The sequence below is a fragment of the Hippoglossus hippoglossus genome, chromosome 16, assembly GCF_009819705.1.
Source record: "Hippoglossus hippoglossus isolate fHipHip1 chromosome 16, fHipHip1.pri, whole genome shotgun sequence".
Classification (NCBI taxonomy): Eukaryota; Metazoa; Chordata; class Actinopteri; order Pleuronectiformes; family Pleuronectidae; genus Hippoglossus; species Hippoglossus hippoglossus.
Window position 1 is genome coordinate 13887081 of NC_047166.1, and position 14673 is coordinate 13901753.

At 45.3% G+C, this 14673-nt stretch overlaps 1 protein-coding gene across 5 annotated transcripts in view; it reads left to right on the forward strand.

Annotated features, from left to right (window-relative positions):
- Positions 1-378: 378 nt before the first annotated feature.
- Positions 379-14673, forward strand: part of zgc:158766 (uncharacterized protein LOC100009641 homolog) — a 30564-nt gene continuing 16269 nt past the window's right edge. For 3 of the 5 annotated variants that reach the window (XM_034610335.1, XM_034610337.1, XM_034610336.1), the window contains exons 1-3: positions 5984-6185; positions 11079-11276; positions 12266-13499. In XM_034610335.1, coding sequence (XP_034466226.1) covers positions 6117-6185; positions 11079-11276; positions 12266-13499 — 1501 coding nt within the window. In that variant the 5' untranslated portion in view covers positions 5984-6116. Of the gene's footprint in view, positions 532-1573; positions 1724-5983; positions 6186-11078; positions 11277-12265; positions 13500-14673 lie in introns of those variants that run through there. The other 2 variants (XM_034610338.1, XM_034610339.1) reach the window with 2 other exon arrangements.

The window sequence follows — 14673 nt, forward strand, 5'->3', positions numbered from 1 at the left end:
CATTTTTGAATTTTAGAAAATTAGTAGCATTCAACCAAAACCTTTGCACTCATTAATAGCACAATCAGGAATCAGAAAGCTCAGGTAAAGTGCAGTTGTCTAGACTGAGTTGACATGACAGGTCAGTTGAGTTGCGCTGCTCTTGGTTTCCCCTCACAGTGCTCACACACACACACACACACACACACACACACACACACACACACACACACACACACACACACACACACACACACACACACACACACACTCTGGAGGGAGATGGGTGCAGATAAAACGACTGGGTAACGCCCCGCCGAGGAATTGGGATGCCTGGGGGGGCTGGGATACTTTCTGCCTGGCTAGCCTTAATATTGTGATTCTCCCCCAGTCAACAAAGCAGTGTGTTAGATGGAACATGTCAGGTTCCTGCAGGACTTATAGGGGCCGGTCCTCTCCTCTGGTTAGACAGCTGTCAGCCCCTCAGAGCCCAGAGAGCCAGCGACTCCTCCATGTGTTGTTGGAGACTCTAGAGCAGCACAGCAGAGCGAGGTGAGTGCTGATTTTCAAATTTGAACACAGGGTTGGGTCGTTGAGTCAAATTTCCATACGACATATATTAAGTCAGGCTTCTGTTTGAAGTCAATGTACAGTTTAAGTTCTTGTCGAAACTGATTTATGGGCGCATGGATACCCAGGCATGTCTGTGCAGGAATACTAAAATCCAGCATCAGTGCGTTCAATATGTTTTCATCCCCTATTTCTTCTCCCCTGCAGCACAGATCAAGTTTGATTACTTTAGACTGTAAGGGGAGAAAGCCCCATTACTATACAGGGATTACTTATTAAAATCATTATTTCTAAACCCTTTATTGCAAAGTCTTACATCGTATTGACTGAACGATCACTGTTCATACTGTGGTATAATATGTGTTCTTGGTCAGACTGAGCGTGTCCTCTCCCTGACTCCTTGATGATCTGAGCTGTGAGAGCCAGCGCTGTAACTCGACCTTGCCTCCTCCAGCCACCTGTGCTCGTGTGCCCAGAGAAAACAGTGGCTTTTGTGTTGGAGTGAGACGTCCACACGGCAGGGGGCTAAGGTGCATTAGGGGGCTATGACAGGTGGCGCGCTCTTCCTGGGCCTTCCCCTGCAGTAAAGAGCATGAACACCGAGGGGCTGTTGGTCGGAACAGCTGCACCACCCTGCATATGTAGTCGGGGGGTAAAATGTCATTCCTGACAAAGACATCAGAGGAAGAGTGTGACTGTGCTGAACATTTGATTTAAGATGCGTCGCTCTTTTTGAAACGTGTCAGTGCAGCGTTTGCATATCTCCATACAGAGTCAGTTCTCAGTCTAAGTGCAGCGGCAGTGGGAGACTCGGGGGGGGGGGGGGGGGGTCGGGGTGCTGGGTACAGTATGAGCGGGTTTGTGTAGCTGTGCGCATTTGTGTTGCGAGGCAATCAATCAAAATCCCGGAGGCTGATGTGTGCAGAAGCACCGCAGAGTCTGTCTGTGAGAGGAGGAACGGTCCGGTCAGACCGTCTTTATCTGCTGGGACTGTTTGGGAAGGGGCAGTGGGGGCAGTGGGGGCAGTGGCTCAGGCTGCCTGTGTGAGTCCGGATGGTGATGTGATGTGAACTCTCAGGTCCGTGTGAGGTGGACAGACGGAGGGCGATGACTCACTTCACTCTGTCCTCTTCATGGACTCAGCCTCCCTGTCCATAACATCCAAGACTGAACTGTGAGTATAAAGTATCTGTAATGCTGATTCATGCTTACCTTCCTTTAGGATTGTCCCCACTAACGCACTGAGAGTTGGTGGAGACGCTTGTTAGTCAACGACGTCCGTATCTCAAATGGTGAAGTTGAGTGAGGATCTATACTGCAACAGTTAAGCAAGTAATTATGTAGTTGATTGAAAGAAAATTGAGCAGCAACTCATGGAACAGCATTTTTACAAGCAAAACATTTGATTGTGTCAAGTTCTCACATTTGAGAATTGCCTTTATTCGTCTAACATCACAGTACATGGAGTCTTTTTGGAGTTTTCTGGTTTTGGTCAGATAAAATTGCTCATATGAAAATGTCACTTTGTCAAAAAAATATTCAATATTCATTTTAATTGATGATCAAGATAATTGCACCTTGCAGCCCTAGTTAGTATGGATTTCCTGAGTTGTAGCAAAGTAATGCTCCTGCAACATTTGCTTTTTTTTTTTTTAATGTACAAGGATCTGGCAAACATTTTGTTGCTGGGAAGATGTGTTTATATTCAAATGACTGGGCAATACTTTGGTTATAGACAATGTGTTACCGCAACTGTTGTAAAGGGGTGAAATTTAAAGTTTTCATAACAACTGCTGCTGGGTGGCCTGTGTGGCACTGTGAGGTTGGTACGAAGTGAGGTTAGTACCAAGGTGTCACATTCCTCAGTTTGGTGTGTGTGTGTGTGTGTGTGTGTGTGTGTGTGTGTGTGTGTGTGTGTGTGTGTGTGTGTGTGTGTGTGTGTGTGTGTGTGTGTGTGTGTGTGTGTGTGTGTGTGTGTGTGTGTGTGTGTGTGTGTGTGTGTGTGTGTGTGTTTGTTTCAGTTCCTCACAAATGACCACCCATCTATATAACAACAGAGACTGCGCTTCAAAGTACAGTTGATGTACCTTCCAGTTAATGAGGGAGTTCTTTCCTCTCCAGTCGCCAAAGTGCTCGCTCATTGTGGGAACTGTTGGGTTTCTCTATAAATAATGAGGTCTTGACTTTAATATGTTATAATATGGCATTTAAAATTGAACTGAATTGAATACCTTTTATTTGAGTTCATTCATTTGCCATGGATTTTGTGAAGCACTTTGTAACCTTATTTAGATCAGTGCTATACAAGTATTTCGTTTTTATTATTATTAGTTCCTCTGATCATTCCTTCGTGTCCTGGATTAAGTTTGGTTTAACGTGTGTGTGTGTGTGTGCATGTGCGTGTGCGTGTGCGTTTGCGAAATACAAATCTCCAAAAATCTTTATCCAAACAACTACTGTGTCCTACCTCCCCTCCTAAATCTGCCTCATATTTTTCATCTGTAGTCAGATGTGACGTTGAAAAATGATGAGACTGCAGCTCTCCCGTCATCTGACTAATTTGTTCCCTTGATAGATTTATCAGATCGTGTGCCACCCCTGGGACCGGCCTATCTGTTTTTTCACATCACATAAATATTGTTTACCAGAAGCCTGCGTAAATGAGGCTATTTTAAACTTTGTGGTTACTCGTGGAAAAACAACAGGAAAGGTTTCATTCTCGCAGTTGTACAAACATATTATTGTAAATGGTGCTGATGTTGTACTGTGCAGAGCTTCACCTCTGTCTTGATCTGTCTGTTTCCTGTGTATCTCAGTGCAGCAGGTTACGCTCCTGATCTAAATCATCAACTCTACAAACACACTGAAGTCACCTCTAGTGGCCACAGAGGAACGGAATGTTTAGATTTCTTAATAAGGCCAAATTAGAGAGAGTCTGTGTTCACTATTTGAAACATTGTCAATCTTTGTTAACGTCTTTAAGAGAGTGTATGTTCTAAAATATTGTCTTATATAAAATAGATCTAGAAATAGTCCCATCCCTCATTTCCATTATTTAAGATGACATTCTGTATATGGTGTTAACAATGTTTTCTCTATGTATTACTAGTACATGGTGGTATACAGTATGTGAGATAAGTCTTTAATTTGGTGGATTTACAAAATAGTCCTATTATAAACACCTACAACTGTAGACAGAGCATTAATGCTGTGGCTACAGGGGAAAACAAGTTTCACACAAGGAAGCTTTTTATTAATTAGACAATTAGATAATCTCACACAGATTTGCACAGTTTAAGATTTTGTAGAGAAGTTAAATTTAGTCCAAGATCCGGCTGCCCCGGCGGTTAAGGGGTTAAGCCCCCGAACCACAATGTTCCCAGTATGAGAGCTTCTCTGCTGCCTGTCATTCCCCCTCATTTCCTGTCATCTCTCTACTATCAACTTGGGAATTAAATACATAAAGTGACCCCACGATTCTTAAAAAAACATCTTCTTAAAGTTTAAAAATATAACTAGTCACCATGTGGCCTTGAGGGTCCTGGCTGCACTTCACTGGTCAAATTTACACAGGAAGGACTAAACAGCAGGCATCCGGCTCTCTCACTTTGGCCGCCGCATCTGCATCTTGGACGCGTGCCGACCTGGGATCTTTGTTGACTGCGGTGCCCCAACATGACCCGCTCTGATTCTCATGTGCAGCGATTTCAACCCAATTTGATAAGTAAGAATTAAAAGGAAGGAAAAAAGAAGACAAAAAAATGTGGGGGATGGAAGAGACATAAAAGAGAGAAAAAAATCGGCCCTCACCAACAGTGAAACCAGCCTAGTGGAAAAGGGCAGCAGAAATTATAGGGTCAACCCCTGCACAAACATCATGAGCTGCAGGGAGAGGAGGAGGAGGAGGAGGAGGAGTGTATATTTGCATTGTGCACATGTGTGGTATGTGTGTGTCTGTTTATACAGCAGATTATACAGTAGATATATACATAAGACTAAATCTAGATCCACTGTGTATATAACGACACACGCAGTCAGTGATTTACCTTGTCACTTCTCAGTTTACAGTAATGCCTCGGCTTCTTTGTGCTGCCCAGAAATGTGCGACATCAAAGTGTGTATCTCCCCCAGTGCCTTCTGTCAACATATCGCTAACTACAGTGCGTTTTAGTTGTGCGAGCCACTGTGTGTTGTGTGACTGCAGCCGGTGACAGTGTGTCTTCTTGTCTCTGTTGTATCATTGTGATGTGCGGCTCTAATGGCGTCCTGACAAGAGTCCAGTGCCTCTCTCTAAATATAAACCAACCTAATTAACCGCCCTCACTACCTCCTCTGTCTACGGGAGCCAGCTTAACGTGATCTTCCCATTCTCACACAAAGCCTGCTTTCTCGCAGAAAACGCTGCGTTCCAGCGGTGAAATCACGCTCACCCCTCTTCTTGTGTTTTTGTGTCTCAGTGAGTGTTTTCGTGCGATGCCTCACCAGTGGTGGAGGAAGTACTCAAACATTTCCCTTCAGTAAAAGCACATGTAAATAGACAAAAATGCTCTTGAGTAAAAGTACCACATGAACTTTTCTACTTGAGTAAAATGTTGCGGAGGCCTTTTCCAAATAATTCTCAGGTGTTTCTTCAGCAGTGATGCTGCTGCTGCTGCAGGAGGCGGGGTCTAATGTTAAATTTATATAAGCATAGTAACTAAGTAAATGTACCATCAAGGAATGTCACAACTGAGTTTATTCTAAGATGTCCTCAAATGAAAAGAGCAATTTACAGTTTTGATGTGTTTTAAAGATGTGCTATCTGTCTTCTGAAACAGGAGGATGTCCCACATATGTCAGTGGTTTGTAAGTGCCAGTGACAGGTTTGGATATTCCCCTGACAATATTTAAGGGGGGACGCCATTGTGGCGAGCGACCTGAGCCGCCAGTCCTGTGCTGATGTCTTTCTTTCTTTTTCCTTTTGAAAAGCAGCAGAATAAGCTGAAACCCTAGTCCATTTGTATTGCCGGGACAAAGAGGGACCATTGTGGCAGGAGGGGGTGGAGGGGAGCTGCCGGTGGAGGTAGGGGTGCAAGGGGTCAGGGGGGGCAGAGAGGATTTAGTCAGAGTCCGACCCCTGCTGGGTGGAGTGTTGGGGGCTCGGGGCGGTGGGGGTGTGCAGGTCAGGTAGTGTGTGTGTGTGTGTGTGTGTTTTTTTCTGAATGATGAGCCTGAAGTTGCAGCAGTTTGCATTTATCCAGCTGGAAGAGGCTTCAGTAGCACAGCAGCAACAGGGCGGGGGAGGTTATGCCAGAGAGAGGGACTGAGGGAGGGAGGGAGGGAGAGAGGGAGGGAGGATGAGTGACGGGGAAGTCAGCGCACTGCCTCTCTCACGCTCCGACGGGAGTTTAGTCTGCTCCAGCTGCCAACACCACAGCACACTGAGAGAGAGGGGGACCTGTTGATATGCACAGCGATGACTTACAGCAGCACTTACTGCGTGGATCATACACTGGATTATAGCGCTTGGAGTTGATGACACTTACTTATTTATTGAAGTTTTGGATTTCTTCTCTCTGGGTTTCTAAATGCTGTCACTGGGCAAAATGCACTCCAGAGCCAAGTCCCGGAGTTGTGACAACTACCTGAGTATAAAGGTACAAGTTTGAATTATATGCTTTGAATTTCTCCCCATTACATCTTGAATGGGGTTTCTTTGAAAGTCTTTTGTTTGTCTCAGTGTGTGGTGTTTTCCCTTTTAACCCAGTTTTTCCTTTTTCTTCTGTACTGGCTGTAAACCTGGCTTCTCGGGAACCTTCAGTGACTGTGTAATGTGTCTTATTGTGCCCATTCAGAGGATGGATGTTTTTAATGCCTCCACGTCTAGACAGCTGATATTTTTTACTTCTGCAGCCAAAACATTGCAGGCAGCTTTTATACACATGCATTAAGTGAGGACAAGGAAGGACAATGTGTACACTGATGGAAGGATTATTTTATTGGTCAACATATACACACACACACACACACACACGTTTATTTTCATTTAGTTCCGACAATTTCATGGCTTTATTTTCTCAAGGGAATATACTGGTCAACAGTGATTAAAGACAAATGTGCAGTCAAGCTGAAAACTAAACATTGAAGTTTAAGAACAGAGCTCATAGATAATGTGTGTTTTCATTGTGCCATCATCATCAATAGCAAGCTGGTATCTGGGGAAAACCAGTGAAAACAAGATTGACGTACAATTTATTATTGCTTGGGTCAGTGAAGTGCACGAGTTTGTATCCGCTCTGATAAGTCAGGTTTCTTTATCATCCCCCCTCTTGTTTTGGAATGCATCCTTTCTATATTTACCCCTGCGGAGGTATCAACACACTTTGTTAGTCTCCTTTGTCTCTGCTGTCGCTGCTCATCACTGCTCTGATTGGTTGAGGGCATCCATTCACTCTTTTTACCCTCTTGTTTGGATTTCTTTTCTGCAGAGACCCCATCAAATGTGTGATTGGTGTGTGTATGCAGTGCATCTATCTGTAGTGTTTGTGTGTGTGTGTGTGTGTGTGTGTGTGTGTGTGGTTGTGTGTGTCAGGGCTGCTCAGGAACAATATCCTGTCAATGTTGTTTACATCCTGAGGTACAAAGTGATTAGCTTCCTGCTGATGACATGAATCAAATCGTTACGATAACTTTAAGCTGCACCAAATTTCACACACTGATATGTCAGTCCTCTAAATATCCATGATTACTTTTCATCGAGATCCATAGGGAGTCATTCCCTGGGAAATCTGGGAAAAATCAAAAAATGCCAAAAAGAAATCTCAATGAAGAAAGTGAAAAATGATTCATCAATGATTCATCAGCACATACATTGAATGGGTTCTTGCCTGACCCATACCACATCCTTCCAAGGTCTGTAGAAAGCTGTCCAGTAGTGTTTTGCATAATTATTCTAACTAACAAACAAGCCAAACAAAAAACAAAGGGACACGGGGGGGGGGGGGGGGGGGGGGTACATAACCTCCTCCATCCTTTCTGTAATGAATGTAGCCTGATGATTAGCAGAAGTATTTATCTTAGTTGCTGCATTATAGTCAGGTCAAAGGATGCAAAGGTAAATGATAGGAAATTAAAAATAGGAACCTTTGTCTGTACATGAGTGGGTGGGCTACTTTGTCACCCCCAGACTTCCATTATTGTCAGGGTTAAAGTTTATCATCTGAGATAACATTTACTAAAGTAACTTTTTACAACGCCATTCTAATATTCTGCTGCTTTCGAGTGGAAGAAAAACTGTTGTTATGTATCTATGATCGAGTGTGTGTGTGTGTGTGTGTGTGTGTGTGTGTGTGTGTTAAGTTACAATTCAGTTTGTAGGAATGCATCTCAAGAAATGCACGTGTCTCATCCTAGACTCTTGTGTGGAAGCTGAAGTCAGACAAAGGATCCGCAAACTCCCCTGATTACTTCTAATAAATTGAATTAAACACAGGAATGTTTTGATTGCACAGGAATCTTTGTCTGGCATTGTTAGGTGACCTTACTTGGTTATCTCTCTCTGTCTCTATAAATAATATACACCGTTACGGTTAAATCTATTTGGAGTTATTCGTACAGTGTGCAGATCTTTTATCTGCCTCTGCCTCTCCTCCTCCTCTCATAAGATAGGATTTCTACTGGTGCAGATCAAAAGCAGAATCAGACTGCGGGTACTTTACTGAGGTCTCTCTAGCTTCCTTTGTTGGCGTCCTGGCACCTGGCAGCAGGGGCAGGTCTCAGCAACCTGTGGCCTTTGTCATCCTGCTGCCTTTCAGGCTGTTTGCAGGTTGGTTAGTGGGCGGCCTGTATCGAGGCTCCAGGGCTCTCCTGTTACACTCCCCTGGTGGCTTCATGCTCCACTGGAGGCCTGGTAGGCAGCGCCTTTTGTGTCCCTGACCCGCTAAATGTGTCAGTGACCACCTCGCGCTCACTCTCTTACTGTCTCTCACTCTTTCTTTCTCTGCGATGCACCCCTTCCCCCTTTTTTCTCCCCCCCCCCCCAACTCTGTTTCCCCCCTCCCTCTTCCACATGCTTTTATGCTGATTCATTTTGGAGAGAGCACCCAAACCCACTCGTTTAGCTCACTTGCTCGCCCCGTGCACCTCTTGAGCAGCTGGTTTACCTAGAGCTCAGACAAAAGTGTCCCACCTGGAGCACCAAGCCATTAATTAGCGCCCTGGCCCTCCATCACGCAGGCAGCGCGCTCACAAAGACCTGGCATCGGAGAGGGTGGGACTTCCCACCCTGCTCCGGTCCTGGCTGAGGTTCTGAGGCCAGACACACACAACAACCATACACACTGCATTCCTCCCGGCTCAGAGCGGATGGGAAGCTCTGCCCTGGCAGCTCAGCTCAGTCCCTCTGCTGAGACATGCAGATATGCCTCCCGCTGCCCAGGTGACACTTTATGAAAATGCATCCTGACGATGAAGAGTTGGGTGTCATGCAAACTATTGTTCCGATATAGGTGCTGTTTTTTTGTCTTCATGTTGTAGCATTGGATTACGTGGGCTGCAACTCCTGTGCAACAGGTTCAATAGAGTTTGATTTATGATTGAGCTCAAGTTGATGTTGAGTAATTGTCCTTCTGAACCCTGCTTCTGTCACTGCCACTGTTTTCACTGCCTTGGGAACCTGAAGAGAATCTTGCTAGTCTGTCCTAACTATGTAAAGAGGGCTTTCCTCCCATTGTTAGCTTTCCTCCAATAAAACACCATGTTATTCTTCTCCTCCCGGCTGCAACAGTGACTAATGCCCTGAGACATTTTTGTCTCTAAAAGCAGGCGGACTGCTAATGGAGGTGGGCGTTTTGTTTCAGGGCATCAACACTGTACGGCACATACCACTTAGAGAGGCGGAGCGCACAATGAGAGCCTTGTAGTGGAGCGGTGGCATGTGTACCAATGCACTGAACTGTACTCGCTCGCCTCTAATTGATGGCGCTGAGCTGCTTAGATCAACAGGACAGATCCTCTAAAGGGTGAAACACGGGATGTCTGCCAGGCTCAGTTTCACCACAGCACAGGCGATCTCTCCATTTCCAGTCGTTGTTCTTTTTTTCTTTTTTTTTAACACACTTTTATTGTCATGCAAATGCAGCGCACACATTCAAATCAAAAGTTAGCTGCACCCTCAGCGCCCACGTCCCTCAGCGTGGTGCACAGTTGTCACAGTGTTGGACCCTATCTATCAGCGTGGTTATCGTTGGAGTCAGATGTCTCTGACTCCAACACTGTTGTGTTCCATTCGAGGAAGGACAGATAGCGGAGGGATGTTTGGCCTTGGCTCTCACCGCTGAGAGGAAGGTCGGAGTCTGAACTGCGAACATAACTACAAGAACAGGTCAAACCTCAACCACGACCACTGTAACCACAAATTTCCCGACTCATTTAGTAACAAGTTGTGGCTAACAGTATCAAAACATGTCATCTGGACCACTGTGGCCCACCCCAGTCATGAAGGGGTCAGAGAATGACGTGGTTGTTATTAGAGGGTAGCGTTGCACCGTTCTGGCCAGAGTGGAGTTCATCCTGGACTTTCCAGTGGGGCTGTTTGTGTCCACCGACGGTGACGTCACTGTGACCAGGTGTTTCCCTTCTAACTGATGGAAAGACCATCAGGGCTGACATGTCATGTTTCCTGTCATGTTTCAATTTCCTCACTGTCTGACTAAGTGGAATCATTCCTTATAAATATAGTGAATATGCAGTTGCATGTTTATCTAGTTGAATTTAAGTAAGCAGATGCTTGTAATTTGTATAGTTTTGGAAGTGTATCCTGTCAATACTAAGAAAAGTGGTGACTTATCTGGATCATTTGACTATTTCACACATCTGAAAACCTTCAATTGAAACAAAGAGAGGAAGAAAAGAGAGGCTGCATAATGTCCACACGGCCATAACTTGTAAATTAGTTAGTATTTCTCCAAAATCCAGATTTTTATATAGCACCAAATGTAAACATGTACATACTCAGATACGCCTGATTTTTGTCATCAAGATCCATCAATTATTTTCTGAGAAATCCACGAAAATGTCTAAAACGCTCTATCTTGCAATGATAAAGAATGTGAAAAATAAATCCTGGATTCGCCCCCTGATGTGGATCTGCAACAAGAATCTTCCCTTACCCATGCTGCATCCTCCCACCACGTTCCGGGATAATCCATCCAGTAGTTCTTACGTAATCCTGCTAAATGTCAAACAAACAAAACCTCCTTGGCATGGAGATCGTAAAAAGCACTAAAATGGTTGGCACACCATTATCATTCTTTTATTCATTTGTTCCTTTTATGACAAAATGAGGAAGAGGGGGAAAAACACACAAATTTGGTTTGGTAGAGTTTGGTCAGGTGCACCCCAGCTTAGTTTATTTTAAGGTCTAGCCTCACATGTCCAAGTTATCCTGTGCTGTGTAGTTTTCTTGTATCTTGAGAAAAATCGTTATGTGGCTCTGAGCATTTACTGCGGCACAAATATTTAAATCCTGAATTTTCTCTCATTTTCTTCAGGACGCTGAGTCTTTGGACAACTGTATCCAGAACACCTTGTCGGCCCTGTACCGCCCCTTCACTGCCACGGCCGCCACTGTCCTCTGGCAGCTCTTCAGCGTGGTGGAGAGACAGTACCGTGGAGACGGACTCCGCTGCCTTATTGACTTCTTGCTTCCTGCCAAGAGGATTCTGCAGATCATCCAACAAGAAACCTGCGTGAGTAGTTGATATCCCTGACATGGCACCTGAGGTTAAAATGGTAGAATCCAAGAACGGCTCACAGGGATTTGTTTGAGGCACAACCCAGTCGGAGATGTAGCTGCTGCTAACTGACAATGTTCACTGTATCAGGAAAAGTTAACTTGTATTTTTCTAGGCACAGTAACAAGGCACAGTACTCACCTTGAAAGAAAAACAACTAGAGTGATAAGACAAGATGTTTGTGAAAGAAGAATGTGAGAACAGTGCTGCAGAGTGTGAATATCTCTGCTGTGTGGGAAGAGGGAGCAGCAGACTGAGACAGGGTTGACAATTGTTCCAAAAACAAGTTGAAAAGTCGCCATCGCTCTCTGAAAAGAGACACAGAGGGAAACTGTGGTCTGTCATGGACGCTTGTGTCCAGAGTGAAACTCAATATCTGCTTTCAAAAGCTCTGATTGCTGTGGGTTGGGGCTCTATGACCGAAGCACTGAAACTGTATTCCTCTGTATTCATCTCTGTGGTGATTTCACTGTGACGATAGCCATGGAGCAATAGTATCAGCTAAGTCTAGCCCCTGAGAACAGCCCGCTGTGCATGAGAGTCTTTGTATCGCAGGCAATACGAGAGGCTTCAGAGGAAGATCACATCCTCAGCCTCGGCCTTGACTTTCATAAGCGATGAAAAAAAGTGAGCCCTTGAGCGGCGTATCTTTGTTTCCCTCCCAGGGTCTTTTTTTATGCTGTCACTGTGAAGGTTTGTGTTGTTGTTGCTGCGAAACCAGGCCTGATCAGACAGGTTTTCCTCTGAAGTCGAACAAGCGCTGACAGTGATTCATCCAGCGCGTTCCGTGACATCTCACCCCTCCATTAAACATGTGTTCTGACACTGTTTTGCAGATGTCTTGAAACCATGCAAGGCGCACCAGATCCGAGCTGTGACACAGACAGATGATAATAATGTTTTATGAAGAGCGGCTACTGACTGACTTCTCTGTTTTCTCTCAGGTGAGGTTCAGGGGCTTGTTGTTCTATCATGAGGGGTGGCCGCTCTGCATCCACGAGAAAGTCGTCCTGCAGCTCGCCCCTCTGCACAAAGTCCGACTAAAGCAAGGAGACTTCTACCTGCAGATCGTTCCTTTGGGCCGCAAGACCGCCAAGCTCGTGATAAAATGTTTGTCAGCCAGTGGGCAGGCCATTGCAGAAATCCCCATCGCAGAGAGCATGTATGGCAGCGTCTTCACAGCTGAGTTCTTGCAGAATGTGACACGTGACCGAAACCTGCACCCACTACAGAACTGCCTGCTCACCACCGGCACCTCTGTGTTCAGGACGCCGTGGAAGAACGTGGTCAACCCTCTGTTCGTCAGCAGCACTTCGGACGCCATCATGCAAGCACGCTGCAGCAGGGTGGGCTTCCGCGGCCAACTCAGCACCTGCAGCACGAGCGGATCCACGGGGACTCTGGACAGCCACCGCAGCTCCAGAGAGTCCCTGCATTCTCAGGGAGCTGACTCCATCTTCTCTGAGCCCACCTCGCCAAGCAGAAACCACACGGACCCCAGCGGAGACAGCCACAGCATCAGTGCAGCGGACACTGCTACACCCATCATTAAGATCGAAGGATCCACTGAAGAGAGTGGGATGGGACAGCAGGGTGAGGACACAGGTGGGAGAGGGCAAGGGTCCAAGATGCTCTCTTATAGCACGGACCTCAGTAACCCAAGTCCTCGACGTCGCCTCCCGAGGGATTCTGTAGCTTTTGAAAGCAGGAGACTCTTCCGAAAATCCTACATGGAGGCCTTGCAGAACCCGATGAGCCTGGGGTCCAGCTCTGAGTCGATCCTGGAGGAAAGCCCCGAGCACAGCCCTGGGCTCAGAGAGAGATCAGGGACAGCAGGCAGCAGCCCCGACACCCGCATCTCCTCCAGAGAACACTTAGCGCGGCGGTTGGGTGGCCGAGGCTGGCTCAGTGGCGATGACTCCAGGCCCAGCACACCTTTGCTTTACTTACAGAGGGGGCTACGGAGCGCAGAGAGACGCGCGGATCGTCGATCAAAGTCACTGGAGAGGACTAACAAGGCAGCACAGGTGAAAGGCCACCGGGAACGATCCTCCTCTGGGGGCTCAGTCAACATATCACCCAAAAAGCTGATGAACGGCTACACTCTTCGTTTTGGGAAGCTGGACGTGGAGGCGGCTCTTCCTGGTTCTGAGAGGAGAAGCAGCAAAGAGGAGTCAGGTGTGTAATGCTGCACTGATGTTCAACCCTTAGTTATCACAACGTACAAAAATCACACTGAGGTTGTGTTAAAGTATTTGCCTTGTATGTTTGTTTTACCTGCAGTGAAACGTGCACAAGCACATTTACTCGACAACCCTATTACACAATATAAACATAACTTATTACAACATTAAATCTACCTGGGGTACCTAAACATTCTATTAAAGGTGTATCACATAAAACAATTTTTTTTTAAATTAAATCAACAGCAAGCAAAAACAACAATAACAGTTTATTCATTCCATTCTATTGGGGCTGATCATCATCGATCAAACCAATGGCTGCTGACCACAGGACAGACTCTTCTGTTCTTTTTGGATCATCTCTGTCCTAGAGAGCTAACTGATTATGTGCTAGTTAGCTAACCAGACAATCAGGTTAAACAGATAGGGACAGACTGTATTTACCATTAACTCCTGTCTGACAACTGCAGATCATATATGCTACATCTCTTTAGATTATCTTTATTTTGACTTCAGGAAGTGCCCAAATGTATATTTCCCTCCTTTAGAGAAGTTAAATGACTTTCCCAGATTACCCAAAGCATGCTGTCCCACTTTATCAAATATGATTGATAATGTGGGACAACTAAAAATGTTCATCAACTCAAGGCATATTTTGTTGCTTGAATACAGAAAAACCAGAAACATTGTCTTATTTATGACTGATTTATATCCTTAACATTTATCTTGTCAAATTCCTATGTCACTGACCTTGTCATGCAATTCCAAGGTGGAGCTTCTGATTGACACTTGCCCCGCCCCTTTCTCAGTCACATGATGTCCATACTAAACCTATAGTAAAAGTCCCGTTGACTACATTCTGTTAGAACAGGATATAGACAGACTGGTGATTAGGTTTTCCACATTACTAGATGACCAGAATTCACTAAAATCTAAATGTGGTCCATAAAGACAATTTTGCATCAGAAAGATATTTTTAAACCAGGTGATTTAGTTTTAGTTACACAGAAGCTTAAACGTCAGTGTTGACATGTTTGGCTTTCTCCAGCGGTGGTTGAATCATCCATCCACAGCTCATCATTCATCACTTATCAAATAATACAGCCTGAGGGTGTGAAAACAAAGCTTCACTCTTATTAGCCAGATAACAGTGGTTTGTCATCAGGCTG